Here is a 15601-nt window from a genome sequence, read left to right on the forward strand (position 1 = left end):
CAGTGGGCTCTTGCGGCGCATGTACTTTACTCTACATTCACCGTTCAAAGTTATGCAAAGGTCAAATAGGTGACCTATATGCGAGCACAACTTCACTTCATGTCTGCGATCTGTTCTATATGAGCATGCCATTCTCCAATGCTTCGTTTTATGTTCCTAGCTTTGTAGGTAGGACTGATTCTACAGATACGCTTCGAAACGATGAAATATGAATGGAAAGCTGCGTGTTGCAAGGGACGCTTTTCTTTCTAAATGATTTTGAGTTTCGATTCACCATTAGGAATGAAGGTTATGAGGTGAGAGCTACTATTGGCATGACGAGGGATGAACAAATTAGGGCTCATGAACATATCCTTGGGCCTTCAAGTTTCAATGTGACTTGCAACAAACCTTTACTTATTTTCTCAATAATTATATATTGCCCGAAGGAATAAAATGGCCTTCGTCAGTTTGTCTGTTTGTTTTGACTGTGAATCTCCACTCTATCAAAACGTATAGACTTGCTTTAAAACTTAGTCATCTGTTTTCATGACGAACATTGGTGGGTAACATGTAATATAACAATGAACAGCCGTTGATATCATTTATACTTGTGTAAATGCTCGATAAAAGTGAAATAGAAGAGGGAAGAAAATCAACCATGTTCGAATAATTGTAGGTATATTAGAGACGCGATGAAAATCAACCGTGCGTTAACAATTGTAGGTATAATATGGGGCATACCTATCACAAGTCACACACATTTCCACCTCATTGTTCCATCTAAGACTCTTCAGTGATCTTTAGAAGGATGGAAAGATGGACGAGTCTGCATACATAAATTCAGACAAAACAACACGGAGAGAAACAAGTGACGGAAAGCGGTCAGATGAAGCCGCCGCCTGAAACAACGAAAAGCAAAGAAAAATGACAATAAAGCCGAGTATTTATTGCATTTAATATTTACATTTTTTACAAGCAATATGACACAGTCATTCGCTATTTATCAACATGGAATTTGACTATACTGACATTTCATTGTGAGTTTTCAAATCAGAAACTCGCTGACACCAAATACTGATGGTTTGAATACGATGTACTTAGCGCCAATTTTCAGTCACATGATGTGCCTTTTCTTCTACAAGTTGTTAAAATTAAATAAAATTTAGAAATAACCAAAGCTTAGAACGAAATGTGTACTATTTATTTTGTCCATCCTTCATATCAGTTTCCTCTGAGGAAGTAAGATATTACAGTAAATCTTTAATATACAGTAATACCTCATGCATTCGCGTTTCTGGATTCGCGAATTCACGGATTCGCGAAATTTTCATTGGTACCCTCTACGTACCTGTTTTTATTTTTTATTTTATTGAATTGTACCTTCGTTATATGACTTCTGTGACATATGAAGTTTACCTAGTTTACCTTCCTGACAATGACAAAGAAAACGTCAGTCATCAAGTTTACAGTCCCATTCGTTACTTGGTCTTACCTTACTGTGAGTGCAAAAGAAAACGGCAGCCAATGAATAGGGGTAATATTAGTATACATGTACCGTACTGTAAATGCGCTAGTGTGGCAAATACCCATTAGGCGATACTGTACTCTATTTTTTATGTCAACCATTTATTTCTGTTTTTAAGGGTAATGTGTTAAGTTAACTTATAAATGAAATTACAGTGCTTTCGGAGCATGATTTGGGTCATATTTAGGGTTTAAACCCTAGAAATAAGCATTTATTAGCATTTTTAGTGACTCGTACCAAACATTCGCGATTCCTCCTGATCCGCGACTGGTTCTGGAACCTAACCTCGCGAATGTTCGAGGTATTACTGTATTCATTCATAAAGGTGGTCAATAGCGCAGATCGTTTAAATCTTTTCTTTTACATTTGATTAGCCTTAAAATAGTTTATTGCATCATACTTTATTAGCATTTGAAGTTTGAATTCTTTCTCTCCGATTTTAATAACATAACGTAAAATTAAAATAAAGCTTCTTTGATATTAAGATCCATAATATGTTTAAAGATTTCGTCTAGATCCACTTATTTATTCTTTATTGATATTCATGAAATAATTTTATCTAAAAAGAGATTCACGCGTAATTGTTCGAAGTACCAAGATATCCTTCCAAATTTGTATTTATTTCGTCAATTATATAGTCATCCTCCATGTGACAATTACCGTACAACTTCCGCTTCCGGTATTCCAGAATATTTCTCTTTATCTTTTTCCTGAAGCGTTGGCTGGAAAGTTCTTTATTGGGATTGCTGCACATTAATTTTAAGATCTTGGGAAGGCAACAAATGAAAAGAATAGAAAATATATTAACAATTATTTCCAGGTCCTGGAAGCGATCAAAACTCAAAAGAAGTATTATAGAGACAATTAATACAGAAAGGATCATCGCAAATCGAGCGAGTGTTTTGCAGACTTCTCTTCCTTGTGGTTTCGTACGCTCAACAACAAAGTTAAATAACGGTGTAGGGATTCCTTTCAAGCCGTCGTATTCATATACGAAATGTTTGGTGGTATCGGTAGATTTCCTTTTCAAATTATCACATATATCAACAGTGACTTTGAGAATTGTCCTGTAGAGTGACGCAAATGTTGCTAGACCGTCATAAAAATAATAGACAGCCATGAACGTCAAAATTAAGTATCCATATGATTGTTTGGGGTAAACGAATATGCCAGTGTAGGTGAACAGGCAGAGGCGACAGAAAAAAATGAATGTACTAATGAAAATCAAACACAGAATGTACCATGGATACAAAACACACACAGAGACCATAATCGCAATGGCGGTCACAAGGAACTGGGGAATCCTTCTTCCTGAATTAAAACTACAAATTGCATCCCTACAACCACAGTAATATGTCTTTAAGAGAATACAGAAGAAGCCGATCATCGGGATGCCATAGAAAATAACGATAAGCATAATTTCGAATAGGCAAAGAAGACAATATAGGCACCATATTAATATGACTATGGGAATGAGAAATCTGTAATGTCGAAGTTTCCCATATATGCCAACAATCCACCTTTGTCTTCCTATAACATACCAAGTTTTCCAAAACTGCTTATTTACTAGTGTTAGAAGACGTCCAATCAAAAGCTTTTTGAGTTTGATATAACCTCTTTCCTTCTCTATCTTTTTGCGACAGAATTTCTCAAGAGTTTTTATATCTATGAACAGGAGCGATATTGGTATGGATCCGTTGTTTCGAGTGTATTTCAGCAAAAAATTGCTCAGGTCTTGTGGAACACATGTGTACAACGCCGTTGTAAGAATATATAAACCAAGCGCTACCATTGGTCCACCGAAGACAGGCAAAAAATTGTCAAGTGACTCTTTGTATCCAGCAACCATGGATAGGAAGTCCATTGGTACCCCTTTCTTTACACTTTCAGCAACATATAAAGGATGATATTTGTTTTCCAGACATACTTGCAAGGCCACAAACGCTAGCGTTAAAACAGGGAATATAATTCGTACCACCCTCGATGCAAATACTCGGTTTAAGCGGCATACGAAAAGAACGGGCTTGCATAATACGGATGGCAGTGAAACAGGCCATGCCTCGTTGACGAAGGTAATATTTCCCAAGTCTGCTTCTAAAGCCGACGACAACGAGGGCATCTCTTGTGAACCACTTTCGGCTGTCTCCATATTTTCCGCTATTTCGTATTCTGCCGTATCTGTGAGTGTCCTATTCTTGGTATGAATGCCATACAGTTTCTGCAAAAACTCCAGAAGTAGTGGGGGAGAAAACAAAAAGAGTATAAACCCTAAATAGTACGGAATATCCCACCACAAGATGTCATAATAATACCTCTTGAAATCACAATCTATATACTCCTTTTCTGTATAATTCACTTTTAGTGAACAGCAAGACAGTCCAATGAACTCTACGGGACAAAGCATATACTTACACAAATTTTGCTTGGCCGTGTCTCTGTTGATATACTGCTTGTAACACCAGTAACTATGGTGATATTTTTCTGTTGGGTTGTCCGTTTTCTTTACGGCTTTTGTCATGTTGTTGAGTGCGCGCGCAATCATTTTATCATACTCATCTTGGCCTACTATCAGTTCATGTGGATTACACCGAAAATGGAGATTTATTTTGAAATAAGTACTTGGGATGTGAAGCGCTATGAATCCAAGTGACCAAATATCATACCCAACCGGTAAATGTAAAAACATATATCCGCCATTTTCACCCTTGTAAGTCCAAAGCCAGACATTCGGTTGTATAACATCACTTTTGCCGTTAATAGCCAAATTGTTCACACTTAAATTTAAGGCAACTAAATTCCATTTATGTTTCAAAGTCAAGTATACAAAATTCTTTGCGTCATCTTCGTCAACCTCGAGGGAACAATTTTTTGAAACATTTGAAACATTGCCCGATGCCATATTTTCAGTCACTATTGTTTCTTCCTCTAACTTGATGTGAAGCTGTTGTCCTGAGTCCGCCGTCAGGTTAGAATTATTGTTTGCTCCAGATATGTTTACATGCCCATCTGCTCCGTTTTCTCTGATGGGAATGGCAGTGGCTCTGATCTTCAATTCGTGTATAACTTTCACTTGTTCTTTGCTGTCTGATGGGTTCCATTGACTATAAGGCAATTGTATTTCCACTTGTACAGCTACTGAAGAAGTCCATGCGAGGAAAAGTAACGTTTGGAAAATGACAGTTATGAACGACATTTGTTTTTCTTTTTTCTGTCGATTGCCTGAATGAGAATAAAGCAAGGAAGTTTTATTCAGCTAATAATTCTTCACACCGTACTTGCAAAAAATACACGATGTTTTTTAATTTATAAATTCGTTTCTGCAATAATATCTTTGTTCTATCACCTAGCGATTAGGCAGGACTTACTGATGGATGGTTACTACTACATCCGGTTGCTACAATATCCGGGTGCTACAATATTCGGTTGCTAAAGCAAATGAGAAATTCTGCGAAACTGAAGCATACTTAGTTGTAGTCAATACTGCTTAATTCTCTGATTTAAGCAGGGTTAACTATTATTATAATTCAGTTTCCTGGAAAAGTGTATATTATATAATTACTTCTAAAATGCATCTTTCAGAAACACGAAAATGTGGCTTTATCAACGTAGATAAGCCCATGAAGAGATTCATTATGGTGCAAAAAGAGAGGACACTAAATGATTTCTCACCTCGAATGAATGATCTAAAATGAAATGAAGACATTCGAGTGGACATTCCTTCAAACCATTTTGTTAGGAGTCCGAACTTGATGTAACACATTTCATTGCATCGTTACTGGATTATTATTGATGATAATGGGATGTCATTTAGGCAATTTCATAAGTACATTTCTTGTAAATGCCAAAATTAGCTTTTATTTGAACAATAAAAGGCGTTGCATATTCAACAAAATGTGTGTAGAGAGAGAGAGAGAGAGAGAGAGGGAGAGAGGGAGGCAGATACAGACAGAGACAGAGATAGAATGATTGATTAAATATGAATATTTACATGATGGTATAATTCGTTAAAATATACATCCGTGTTTTCTAGAAACAAAGAATCAGTGTATTTGAAATGTATAATGACTTCGTTTACCTTGGTCCGACGCTATCTGCTTGTTTTCAAACGTTGGGTTCCTTTGTCGCGTTGAACTTTATGTTGAACATCAATAAAAGTATATGTATTTATTGCAAGAGATCACGTGTTATATTGTACACTTCAGTAATTGGATCTAAAAGCAGTGTCACTAGTGGGTACAGAAACTTCCTGGTACAAAAACGGTTCATCCCGATTGGCTACTTGGTCAAATGTAAAATGAGTTAGTTCAGGTAAGCAATTTTAAGCAGAGGTTTACCGTATAATAGAAACTTTTGCGCTATTTATATCTTGCCGAATTGCCAATTTTCGTCCGTAATGTTGCGATTTCATTTATTTATTTTTTTCGGTTTTTTTTTTTCTTCTTTGTTTATGGGTTTTTTTAATTTCTTTTGAATAATTCTTTAAGAGTGACAAATTCTAGTTAATTTATTCTATATATGCCTTTCCGTTATGTTGACACCTCATTACACCTTCTCAGTCGTTGTTGTTGTAGGGTTTACCGGTGTAACAGGCAATAGTATACCCCCAGTCCGGAGTATACCTGGGGTTAAAGCGGCCTTGGCTAGATTATACCCGGGTATATTATGGCCTGGGCCAATTTATACCCCTGGGGTATATTATGGCCTAGGCCAATTCATACCCCTCAGGCCAAATTATACCCCCATGATATCAATAGTGTTTAGCGATATACACAAGAATTACTTAATTTTCAAACATTTTATTGAGGATTCAGCTTTGTCAGGTAAGTTAAGTGAAATGTTTCAGTCGTACTCGTAGTCTGTCAAGGTTTATACATACAAGATAAGATTTTATATATATATATATATATATATATATATATATATATATATATATATATATATATATATATATATATATGCATACATACATAGTCTTCATGTCCAGAGACAGTGTTAATCATATGGTGCACTATTGTGGTAGTGTCAATGCACAACAATTTGGGCTTTTTGTGGAAAACTTGAAGAAGGAATCAAGAATCCTGATTCAATATATACCACCTCACATTCTTCCAGTCAAATTGTATTGATTAACTATTATATTTCCAACACTCACATCAATATGCTCTAGCTTTTAAATCACAATGGTATTCTTATTTCTTTAACCTGAAGCTAAAACATACCTCAGTCAACTCAGAAAAGGCGGTGATGATTGTTGTTCATGTTTTCCTGCTACAAGTATAGACCAGAACGATAAGTAAATATTAATTTAATATACAAGTGGGGCATATTCTGGCTTGAAGGGGTATGGTCTGGCCCAGGCTATTTTACACCCCCGGACATAGTTTAGCCTAGGACACTTTATCCCCCGGCGTATACTCTGGCCTGCGCCAAACTATACCCGGGTTTAATCTGGGCAGGGGTTAATTTGGCCTGCTACACCGCAAAAACCCCGGAAAGAGCCACCGACACACGAGAAGCTACTGGCAAGCTTTCTCCCGAGACTGGAATACAGGCAGACAATGGTGAGACGGCAGTGATCCGTAACGGTGAGCGCTTTAGACAACTCAGGGCCCGTATATATTTTGCAGATTTCTTCCGTGACAAAGTACAAACCATTAGAGATAAGCTTGACACCACAATTTCAATTGACTCGTCGTCACAATACAGTTGGGATACAGAATTTGAGCAGCAACCTTTAGCAGCATTTGAACCTGTCTCCATGGATTTTGAACGTACAATCCTGATGAAGAGTGCACCAAAGTCATGTGAACTTCATCCAATTCCAACATCACTGCTGCTTGAGTGCTTAGATCCAGTATTGCCTTCACTAACTGATGTTATTAATACCTCTCTCTCATCCGGGGAATTCCCATCATTTTTCAAAACTGCCATTGTAAAGCCTCTGCTGAAGAAACCAACATTAGACCATAGCGATTTAAAGAACTACCGCCCAGTTTCTAATCTCCCATTCATATTTTAAAAAAATCTTATAAAGTTTGTTCTATCCCAGCTTCTATCTCATCTGAATTCAAACGGTCTGCATATCGCCCTTACCACAGTACTGAAAATACTCTCCTAAATGTAGTTAATGACATTCTCTCTGCTTTGGATAGCGGAAAGATTACAGTCCTCACCCTCCTTGATATGTCTGCAGCATCTGACACAACAGACCATGATATATTACTTTACCGTCTCCAGCATGTATTTGGCATTCATGATACAGCCTTACTGTGGTTCAAGTCCTACTTGGTTAACAGGACACAAATTGTGTCTGCAAATGAAATACACTCCAGCCCAGTTCATCTATGTCGTCGTGTTCCACAGGGGTATGTTCTTGGACCTGTTATCTTCATTATATACACTCAGCCGCTCTCAAGTGTCATAGATCATCATCCAGTGTCTCACCAATTGTACGCTGATGACACCAAAATATGCAAATATAGCCACCCAACTAAAGTTGATGCTACCATCCAAGGTGTAGAGAGGCGCGTTTCTGATGTGAAATCATAGATGACATGTAACAAGCTGCAGATGAATGATGATAAAACTGAGGCCATTCTGATCACAACACAAAGACTTTCTCATTCACATCCTTTAGCTCAAACAATAAATATCAGCAACACCAACATTAAATTCACACAGTCAATACGAAGCCTAGGTGTTACTGGGAACAGTACTCTAACATTGCACCAACATGTCATGAACATATGCAAGGCTGCATATCTTAAGCTGAGACGCACTTCTCCATTCGCAAATATCTTTCAGTTGATGCCACTAAAACACGTGTGTGTTCATTAGTACTTTCAAGACTGGACTATTGTAACTCAATTCTGTCTGGTTCATCTCGATATCTACTCTAGAAAATTCAAAAAGTTCAAAACACAGCGGTTCGGATCATACTTAGAGTACCACGATCAGAGCACACCTTCCCGCTGCTCTGTACCCTACAATGGCTACCCATTCGATCCAGAATCAAGCACAAAATGTGTTCTCTGTGCTACGTTTTACTGATGGACTTCAGTTCAACATACCTATCCGACATCACCTATGTGTACACACCAGCAAGATACTTACGCTTCTCTTCTGGCAATCGTATACTCATTATTCCCACTATGAAAACAAAGTCATATGGACAGGATTCTTTTGCATACCAGGGCCCAGCAATGTGGAATGAATTGCCCACTGAACTTAGACACAAAGACACAGTGATCACATTCAAGTGTGCTCTTAAAACTCACTTATTTCGACTGCAAGAACAAACTTTAAGACCTAATAATGTTTCCTACCTTAAATATTTTCAGCATGTTTTTTATGTTTTCTAATTTCATGGTGTTTGTTTTTTGTAATCATATCATTATATGTTTTTTATCTTATATGTGTTGTCTAATGTTGTAAAGCGCTTAGAGCTTCTAAAGATTAGGCGCTATACAAAGTCCTCATTATTATTATTATTATTATTACTATTATTATTATTATTATTATTATTATATACCTTCACGAGGCTTTCCCGTGTTCTTTCTCCACCACCAGATATAACTGCAGTTAAGAATAACCAGTCATAACCAGTCACGTACTGAATACAAGTTAAGCTGAGACTGACTACAGGAACTGTGTATTGACAGAGGGTGTGAACTCTCCCAGTATGTCCGCTACAACAACATGTAGTTTTGTAGTTAATATTTGATATTCCCTCTCCTTTTGGAAATTGTTACTTTGTTTCTTTTCTTCATTCGTATCATTACAATAACTAAAATAGTCACATAGGATTTAAACATGAAAGTTGGTTTCAGTGAAGAAATTAAGGCTTTAAAAATATTTCATGACTTTCACCCAGAATAGTGAAAGCTTGGCCGTTCAAGCACGGATGGTAACATAGAAACGCCTGAAGAATAATTCACACTAAATACAGGACATACAATAGGTAATTCAAATATTTAATGTTAGTTGTACGTTACCCACGTCAATAGTGTACTTTTCTTGCCATTGCTACTGACCATAAGATTTTTGTATAGTTTTACTCCAGAGGGGATTCGGTGCAATTACGTAATAAGATTAATTCATTTAGAAAATGGACATTATTAATATTTTTTTTCTCGCTATTTTCATTTTTAGTGAATGATTAATTAGTCGAAATTCATCACCGATCGTCAGAGTATCTGAGCAACAGTCTATTGTTGAAGCCATAATTGAGAAGGTTTTCTTAAATCAGAGCAAGAATATTTTTTTCTGTGTGCGGGACTTATTAATTGTCGCATTTTTTTTATGAAATCCAGCGGTATGCACTTGGATTATGTGGTTGCAGCTAATAATATTTTCAAATGACCTGTCTGGAAATGCCTCAGAAGTAAGGTCCCTATGTACGTTCTCTGAAATCAATATGGTTTGCCTCTATTTTAAAAACCAGATTTGTATGATCTGTTTTAGAAAGATTACAAATCAGTTATCACAAGGAGTTGGCTCCATAAAGATCCCTTTCTATTTTTGACTCTCTGGTGTAGCTTGAACTAGTAAAGAAAAAAAGGCACATTCTGTATCCGCGGCTACTAAATATACCAGATTAGAATCTCAGCAAAAACTACAGAATTTTGTGAAGGACGCCTAACCTAATGAATAAAGCCATGCTAACTGATACAAATTCTGTTGCAAACATTAATTTTTGTAAAATAATACTCTTGCTGCAGACAGAAGCGATAAATCTTTCATTCTTTTTTTTAATTTATTTTTTTATTATTTGTTTTGCATAAACTAAACGTCTCACTATGATGAGAAACACAAAGGTAATCTGGACGAATTACCCTCAAACTCCCTGCTGTGATTAGTTGATTTTCTTTATTTACCTGCAAAAATCCTAGCAGACTACATGGTATTATTTTTGTTCTTCAGTTTGACTGGTCTAGTAATTTTCAGTTACTGAAACTACTGAGAGCTAGAATGTTGACGTGTTGCTTATTCATTTACCTGCTGCAATTTTTTCACTAATAACTAATGACTAATGAAAGTAAGTGCAATCATCTGTATAAAAGGAGGAGATGTTGCTATTAGATTTCAATTAATTCCATTAGGTTATATATGCGATTTGATTCGAAGCCATGTTTGCATCAAACTATTGCTTTAATTAGCTTATACAAATGGCCATGCATGGCGCGTAAAGGTGTTTTGTTTTGAGAGAGTAATTATAATGCTAACCACGTTTACATTTTCTTCAAAAACAAGACACTCTTCATGTTCACACATATTCAGAAGATGTTTACCGAAATGATAATCAGTAGATGTACGGCGTATCAGTTTACTTTACAGTACTATTTGCGCTTCAGTAACTTTTAGTATTGTTTCACTAGGTAATGTGGGGGGAGGGCGCCATGACATAAAAATCTACCTGAAAAAGCAATAGATGATGTGACAAGGATGAATACTGAACTTATCAAATAATTTTCCAGACATCAGGAAATTGACAGTGCATGGTACTTTAATGGTCCTGAATATGGTAGAACCAAATCAGGAAAAAGGATAAAATTTGGCATCTATGATGAAATTGATGAGAAAATTAGAATATGTGTAATGTGCTACTCTGTGAACTTACGAAATTGACCAAATAAGTATGTGAACTTTCGGTTTGATACTCCTTTTTCTACTCTAATTTGTTTTAATATTTTTCTATAAGACACTACTTTCCCTCACCAGTTTTGTCCTTAATTAATAGATTTGTTTATTCGCTCTTCCACTGTGTCATATCTCTCCCTAATCAGTTCACTCACTTCTTCATAAATCATCTGTCCCTCATATACACTCATATACACATTCATTTACTCAGTCGTTTACTCATCTTTTTCAACACTACTCTTCCACGTTAAATTTTTCAGTCTCCCATTCTTGCTCATTCATTCAATCACCCACCACTTCTATGTATGCCCTCATTCATGCTTTCTTTTTCTTCCTTTTTACCCCTTCTTTCATTAATTAATTTGTAAATTATACTCTTATTAATCTGTGCTATTTGGTTTACTTAGCTCCATAAAGGTCTGTCAGAGGTGCATAAGAGTTATTGCAAATGGATTTGCTTCACTTGTTGTCCATCGCATACAGTATCAATGTTAACTGCAGCCAAATCTACAGCATGTACTGTAACACCATGGATGATTTTAATATGGCTGTTTGTATTCTGTGTGAGTGTGAGTGTGAAAGCCATGCATATGATAAACTCAAGGTGATAATTATTTCATACATTCCTGTACAAGAACATGTATATGTAAAATTTATGCTGTTCTCATGGATAATAACATAAAAATTACATCTATAAATGTTAAAGGCCTGCAAGGTTCAGTCTTTAAACGGGACATTTTCCACTGGATAAAACAAAAGAATGTATCTATAGTATGCTTGCAAGAAACTCATAGTAAAAAGAACGATGAAATATATTGGGCAGCTGAATGGGGATACAAATGTATATTTAGCCACTGCTCCAGTAATAGTGCTGGGGTTGCAATATTTTTTAGAAATACTTTTGAATTTATAATTCATAGAGAAAGATGTGACAGTCAAGGGAGATTTATTATTTTAGATATTACAATTAATGGCAACAGAATAATCCTCATTAATTTGTATGGCTATAATGATGATAATCCTAGCTTTTTTAGAAAGTTAAAGGAGGAGATCTTATTTTTTTGAGAACTTATCAATTATAATGTGCGGAGACTGGAACACTATTCAAGACTTAGATTTGGATACTTATAATATTTTACATGACAAACACCAACAGTCTAGGGCAGCGTTTCAAGACCTGAAAAACGAACTGGAATTAATTGATCCCTGGCGAAATTCCAATCAAGACTTAAAGATGTATACCTAGAGGCAAAATTCTCCCTTGAAACAATGTAGATTAGATTACTTTCTTGTATCAGATGACATTCATATGAATACAGCTGAAGCGTTATCTTACCAGGGTATACAACTGATCATTCAGCTAATGTTCTGAGTTTGACTTTTTCAACGTGTCCAAGGGGAAAAGGATATTGGAAATTTAATGCCCAACTGTTGAGGAACATTGAGTATACTGATTTGGTCAAAAATAACCAAACTGACACTGTAAATGAAGATTATGTAGGGGGAAATAAAGATGACTCTCTCCATGTTTCTCTTTCCTGTAATGATCAAATCTTCTTTGAAATTTTGAAAATGAAAATAAGATCTGAAACTATATGTTATTCTATGAGGAAAACAAAAGAGAAACGGGAAAAATTTAAGAAAATTGAGCAGGAAATGATAGAAAATCATGGGAGACTGTCGAATAACATAGCTAGGGAAACTCTGCATAATTTAGAGAGAAAAAAGAGCAGAATGAGAGGAATCTAGGAAAAAATACATAGAAGGTGTTATATTAAGATCTAAAGCTAGATGGTATAAATTTGGGGGGAAAAGCACAAAGTACTTTTTAAATCTTGAAACAAAGAAACTATGTCACTAAGACAATAAAGGAAGTTATTTTAGATGATGGGACAAATATATCTGACCAAATAGATATTTTAGAAGCTCAAAAACAGTTTTTTAAGGAATTGTACGAAAGTAGAATTGCTCAGCTTGATGATGAGGCTACTCAAGAAACTCGAAATAGATTTTTAATCACAATATTAAACTTAGTCAAGAGGAAAGAGAATCATGTGAGGGTCTGCTTACAATTAATGAATTTGGTATGTCTCTAACACGGATGGAAAATGGAAAAAGTCCTGGCTCAGATGGATTCACTATAGAGTTCTATAAATTCTTTTGGGAAGTCTCTTGGAGGATTTATATGTAGATCAATAAATTATAGATATACTGTAGGAAAACTTTCAGATTATCAGACTCAAGGAGTCATCACATGTCTACCAAAGGAAGAAAAAGACAGAAGATATGTTTAAAACTGGAGACCTATATCACTTTTAAATATTGACTATATTTGGCATAGAATTTTCTCCAGATTTGCTACAAATGGTGGAAATTAGTTATATGAAGAAACTAACATAGACAAAACGAATTCTGGCAAGCTGAAGTCAAAGACATCTGTCAATAGTTGGTAAAGTAATCGTTATAAAACTCAGGTTCTGCCCATATTCATACATCTTTGTTCAGCACCTCCAAACCCATCAGCAAAAGTTGAAGCAGAACTAAATCGCACATTATTTAAGTTTGTATGGAGTGGAAAAGTAGAGAGAATAAAACGTGATATACTAGTTTCCCCCCAAAAAAGAGGGAGGACTAACTATGATACACATATTTTCATTCATTAGGTATTAAGATAAGATGGGTTAAAAGATTGCTGGAAAAGGAAAATGGAAAGTGGCAGAACTTAGCCAATACAACTATACTCAGAAATAAAAAGGATATTTGGAATTTAGGGAGAAGGGAATTAGAAGAATTTAGTAAGTTCAATAAAAACAGTTTTTGGAGAGATGTAATTTTGGCAGTATCTAATTAAAAAGATGAACCGCAAAGTCCTAACGAGTATCTATCCATGAGTATTTTAAATTTTGTCCAGCTCCCCTAAAATGATCTATCAATACAAATCCTGGACAGAAGCCGCTTTTGAAATTCTGAATGATCTAGTAGATGATCGTGGTAATTTAATACCTTTTGAAATAATAAAACAAAAAACTAGAAGCGATGATTTCTTGAAATACCTCTCCTTAATATCCAAAATTCTAAAAGCATGGAAAGACGCCATAAAAAAAAAAATTAGTAAATAATGATTTTGATAAGCATGAGGATAAAATAATGAACTTGAAAAAACAAAATTCACTCAAGTTTGGTTACAAAGATCTTTTTTTTAAAAAGCTGAAAGACAACACAGTGCTAGGCAAGAAACTTGGATGCAAGTATTTAATAAAAATATAAGCAGTGAGGAGTGGTCTGAGATTTATAGCCGAGCGAAATGCTGTACCAAGGATACCAAGTTGATCTCTTTTAACTTTAAATGAATCCATACAATCATCGCTACTAATGATTTTCTGAGTAGAATTAACATATTAGATGGCTACAAATGTACCTTCTGTAAGAGTGAAAAGGAAAGTATTGAGCATCTCTTTTATGAATGCAGTATTACTTCAGAGTTTTGGTACCGTTTTATTGAAGTTATTGCACCTATTTCCCAAAATATTGTACATTTGTCCAAAAAAGAAACATTCTAAGGAAGTGAACAACTGGACAGTTTGTGTAATTTCATGCTTATTTTGGCAAAGTATTATATTTATAGATTCAATATGAAAAATCCTTCTGTTTTTGCTTTTAAGCAAACAGTTGCAATGCATAAGAACATTGAAAAATACACTGCTAAGGTAAATAAAAAAGAAGACAAATTTCTTCAAAAATGGACTTCAGTAATGAACATGTAACTTGTCTCTGACTTGTTGGTAAACAAGAACAAAATACTGTAATATCACAAAGTCCATGTGTGTGTGTGTGTGTGTGTGTGTGTATGTTTTCTTTTTCTGTAGATGGTGTTTATTATCCCTAGATTATCTGATAACCAGAAATGTTTGATTGTAAGGTGACCTTGGGATGGTTCCCCGACCCAGTAGTCAACCTATTACGGGGTTAATAAAAATAAAAAAAGATGTTTACCGAAATAATAATCAGTAGATGTACGGCGTATCAGTTTACTTTACCGTACTAATTGTGCTTCAGTAACTTTTAGTATTGTTTCACTAGGCAATGTGGGGGGAGGGGGCCATGACATAAAAATTCTACCTGAAAAAGCAATGTACATAAAGTAAAAATGTTTTGACCATTTACAGTGCTCTGGAGAGACATCAGGTTCCTACTGTTTTACTTCGTTCCTCAGACTTCAGTTTCCTGACATCTTGGGAAAAAGAGTAGCTATCAAAGTATGTACTAAACTGAATAGGTTATGTCCCTTGTAATAGAAATGTGTTCTCTCTCCCCCCCCCCCACACACACACACAAAAGCACACACACACACAAGCAACACACACATGCACACACACGCACATACACACACAACATGCACAGATTAACACAACAACAAAATCACTTCTTCTATCAGATTCCTGTAGACAAGCAGAA

General features: G+C 35.5%; 1 protein-coding gene across 1 annotated transcript; it reads right to left on the reverse strand.

The window, feature by feature from the left end:
- Nucleotides 1-918: 918 nt before the first annotated feature.
- On the reverse strand, nt 919-5728 carry LOC149776546 (uncharacterized). Its single transcript, XM_089941003.1, has 2 exons — nt 5583-5728; nt 919-4726 (listed from the first exon to the last, which is right to left on the reverse strand). Exon 2 carries the CDS (start codon nt 4698-4700, stop codon nt 2079-2081), a length of 2622 nt encoding a protein of 873 aa, XP_089797129.1. The 5' UTR covers nt 4701-4726; nt 5583-5728; the 3' UTR covers nt 919-2078.
- Nucleotides 5729-15601: the final 9873 nt, after the last annotated feature.

The sequence above is a fragment of the Sinohyriopsis cumingii genome, chromosome 18, assembly GCF_028554795.1.
Source record: "Sinohyriopsis cumingii isolate HCF-2022 chromosome 18, ASM2855479v2, whole genome shotgun sequence".
Classification (NCBI taxonomy): domain Eukaryota; kingdom Metazoa; phylum Mollusca; class Bivalvia; order Unionida; family Unionidae; genus Sinohyriopsis; species Sinohyriopsis cumingii.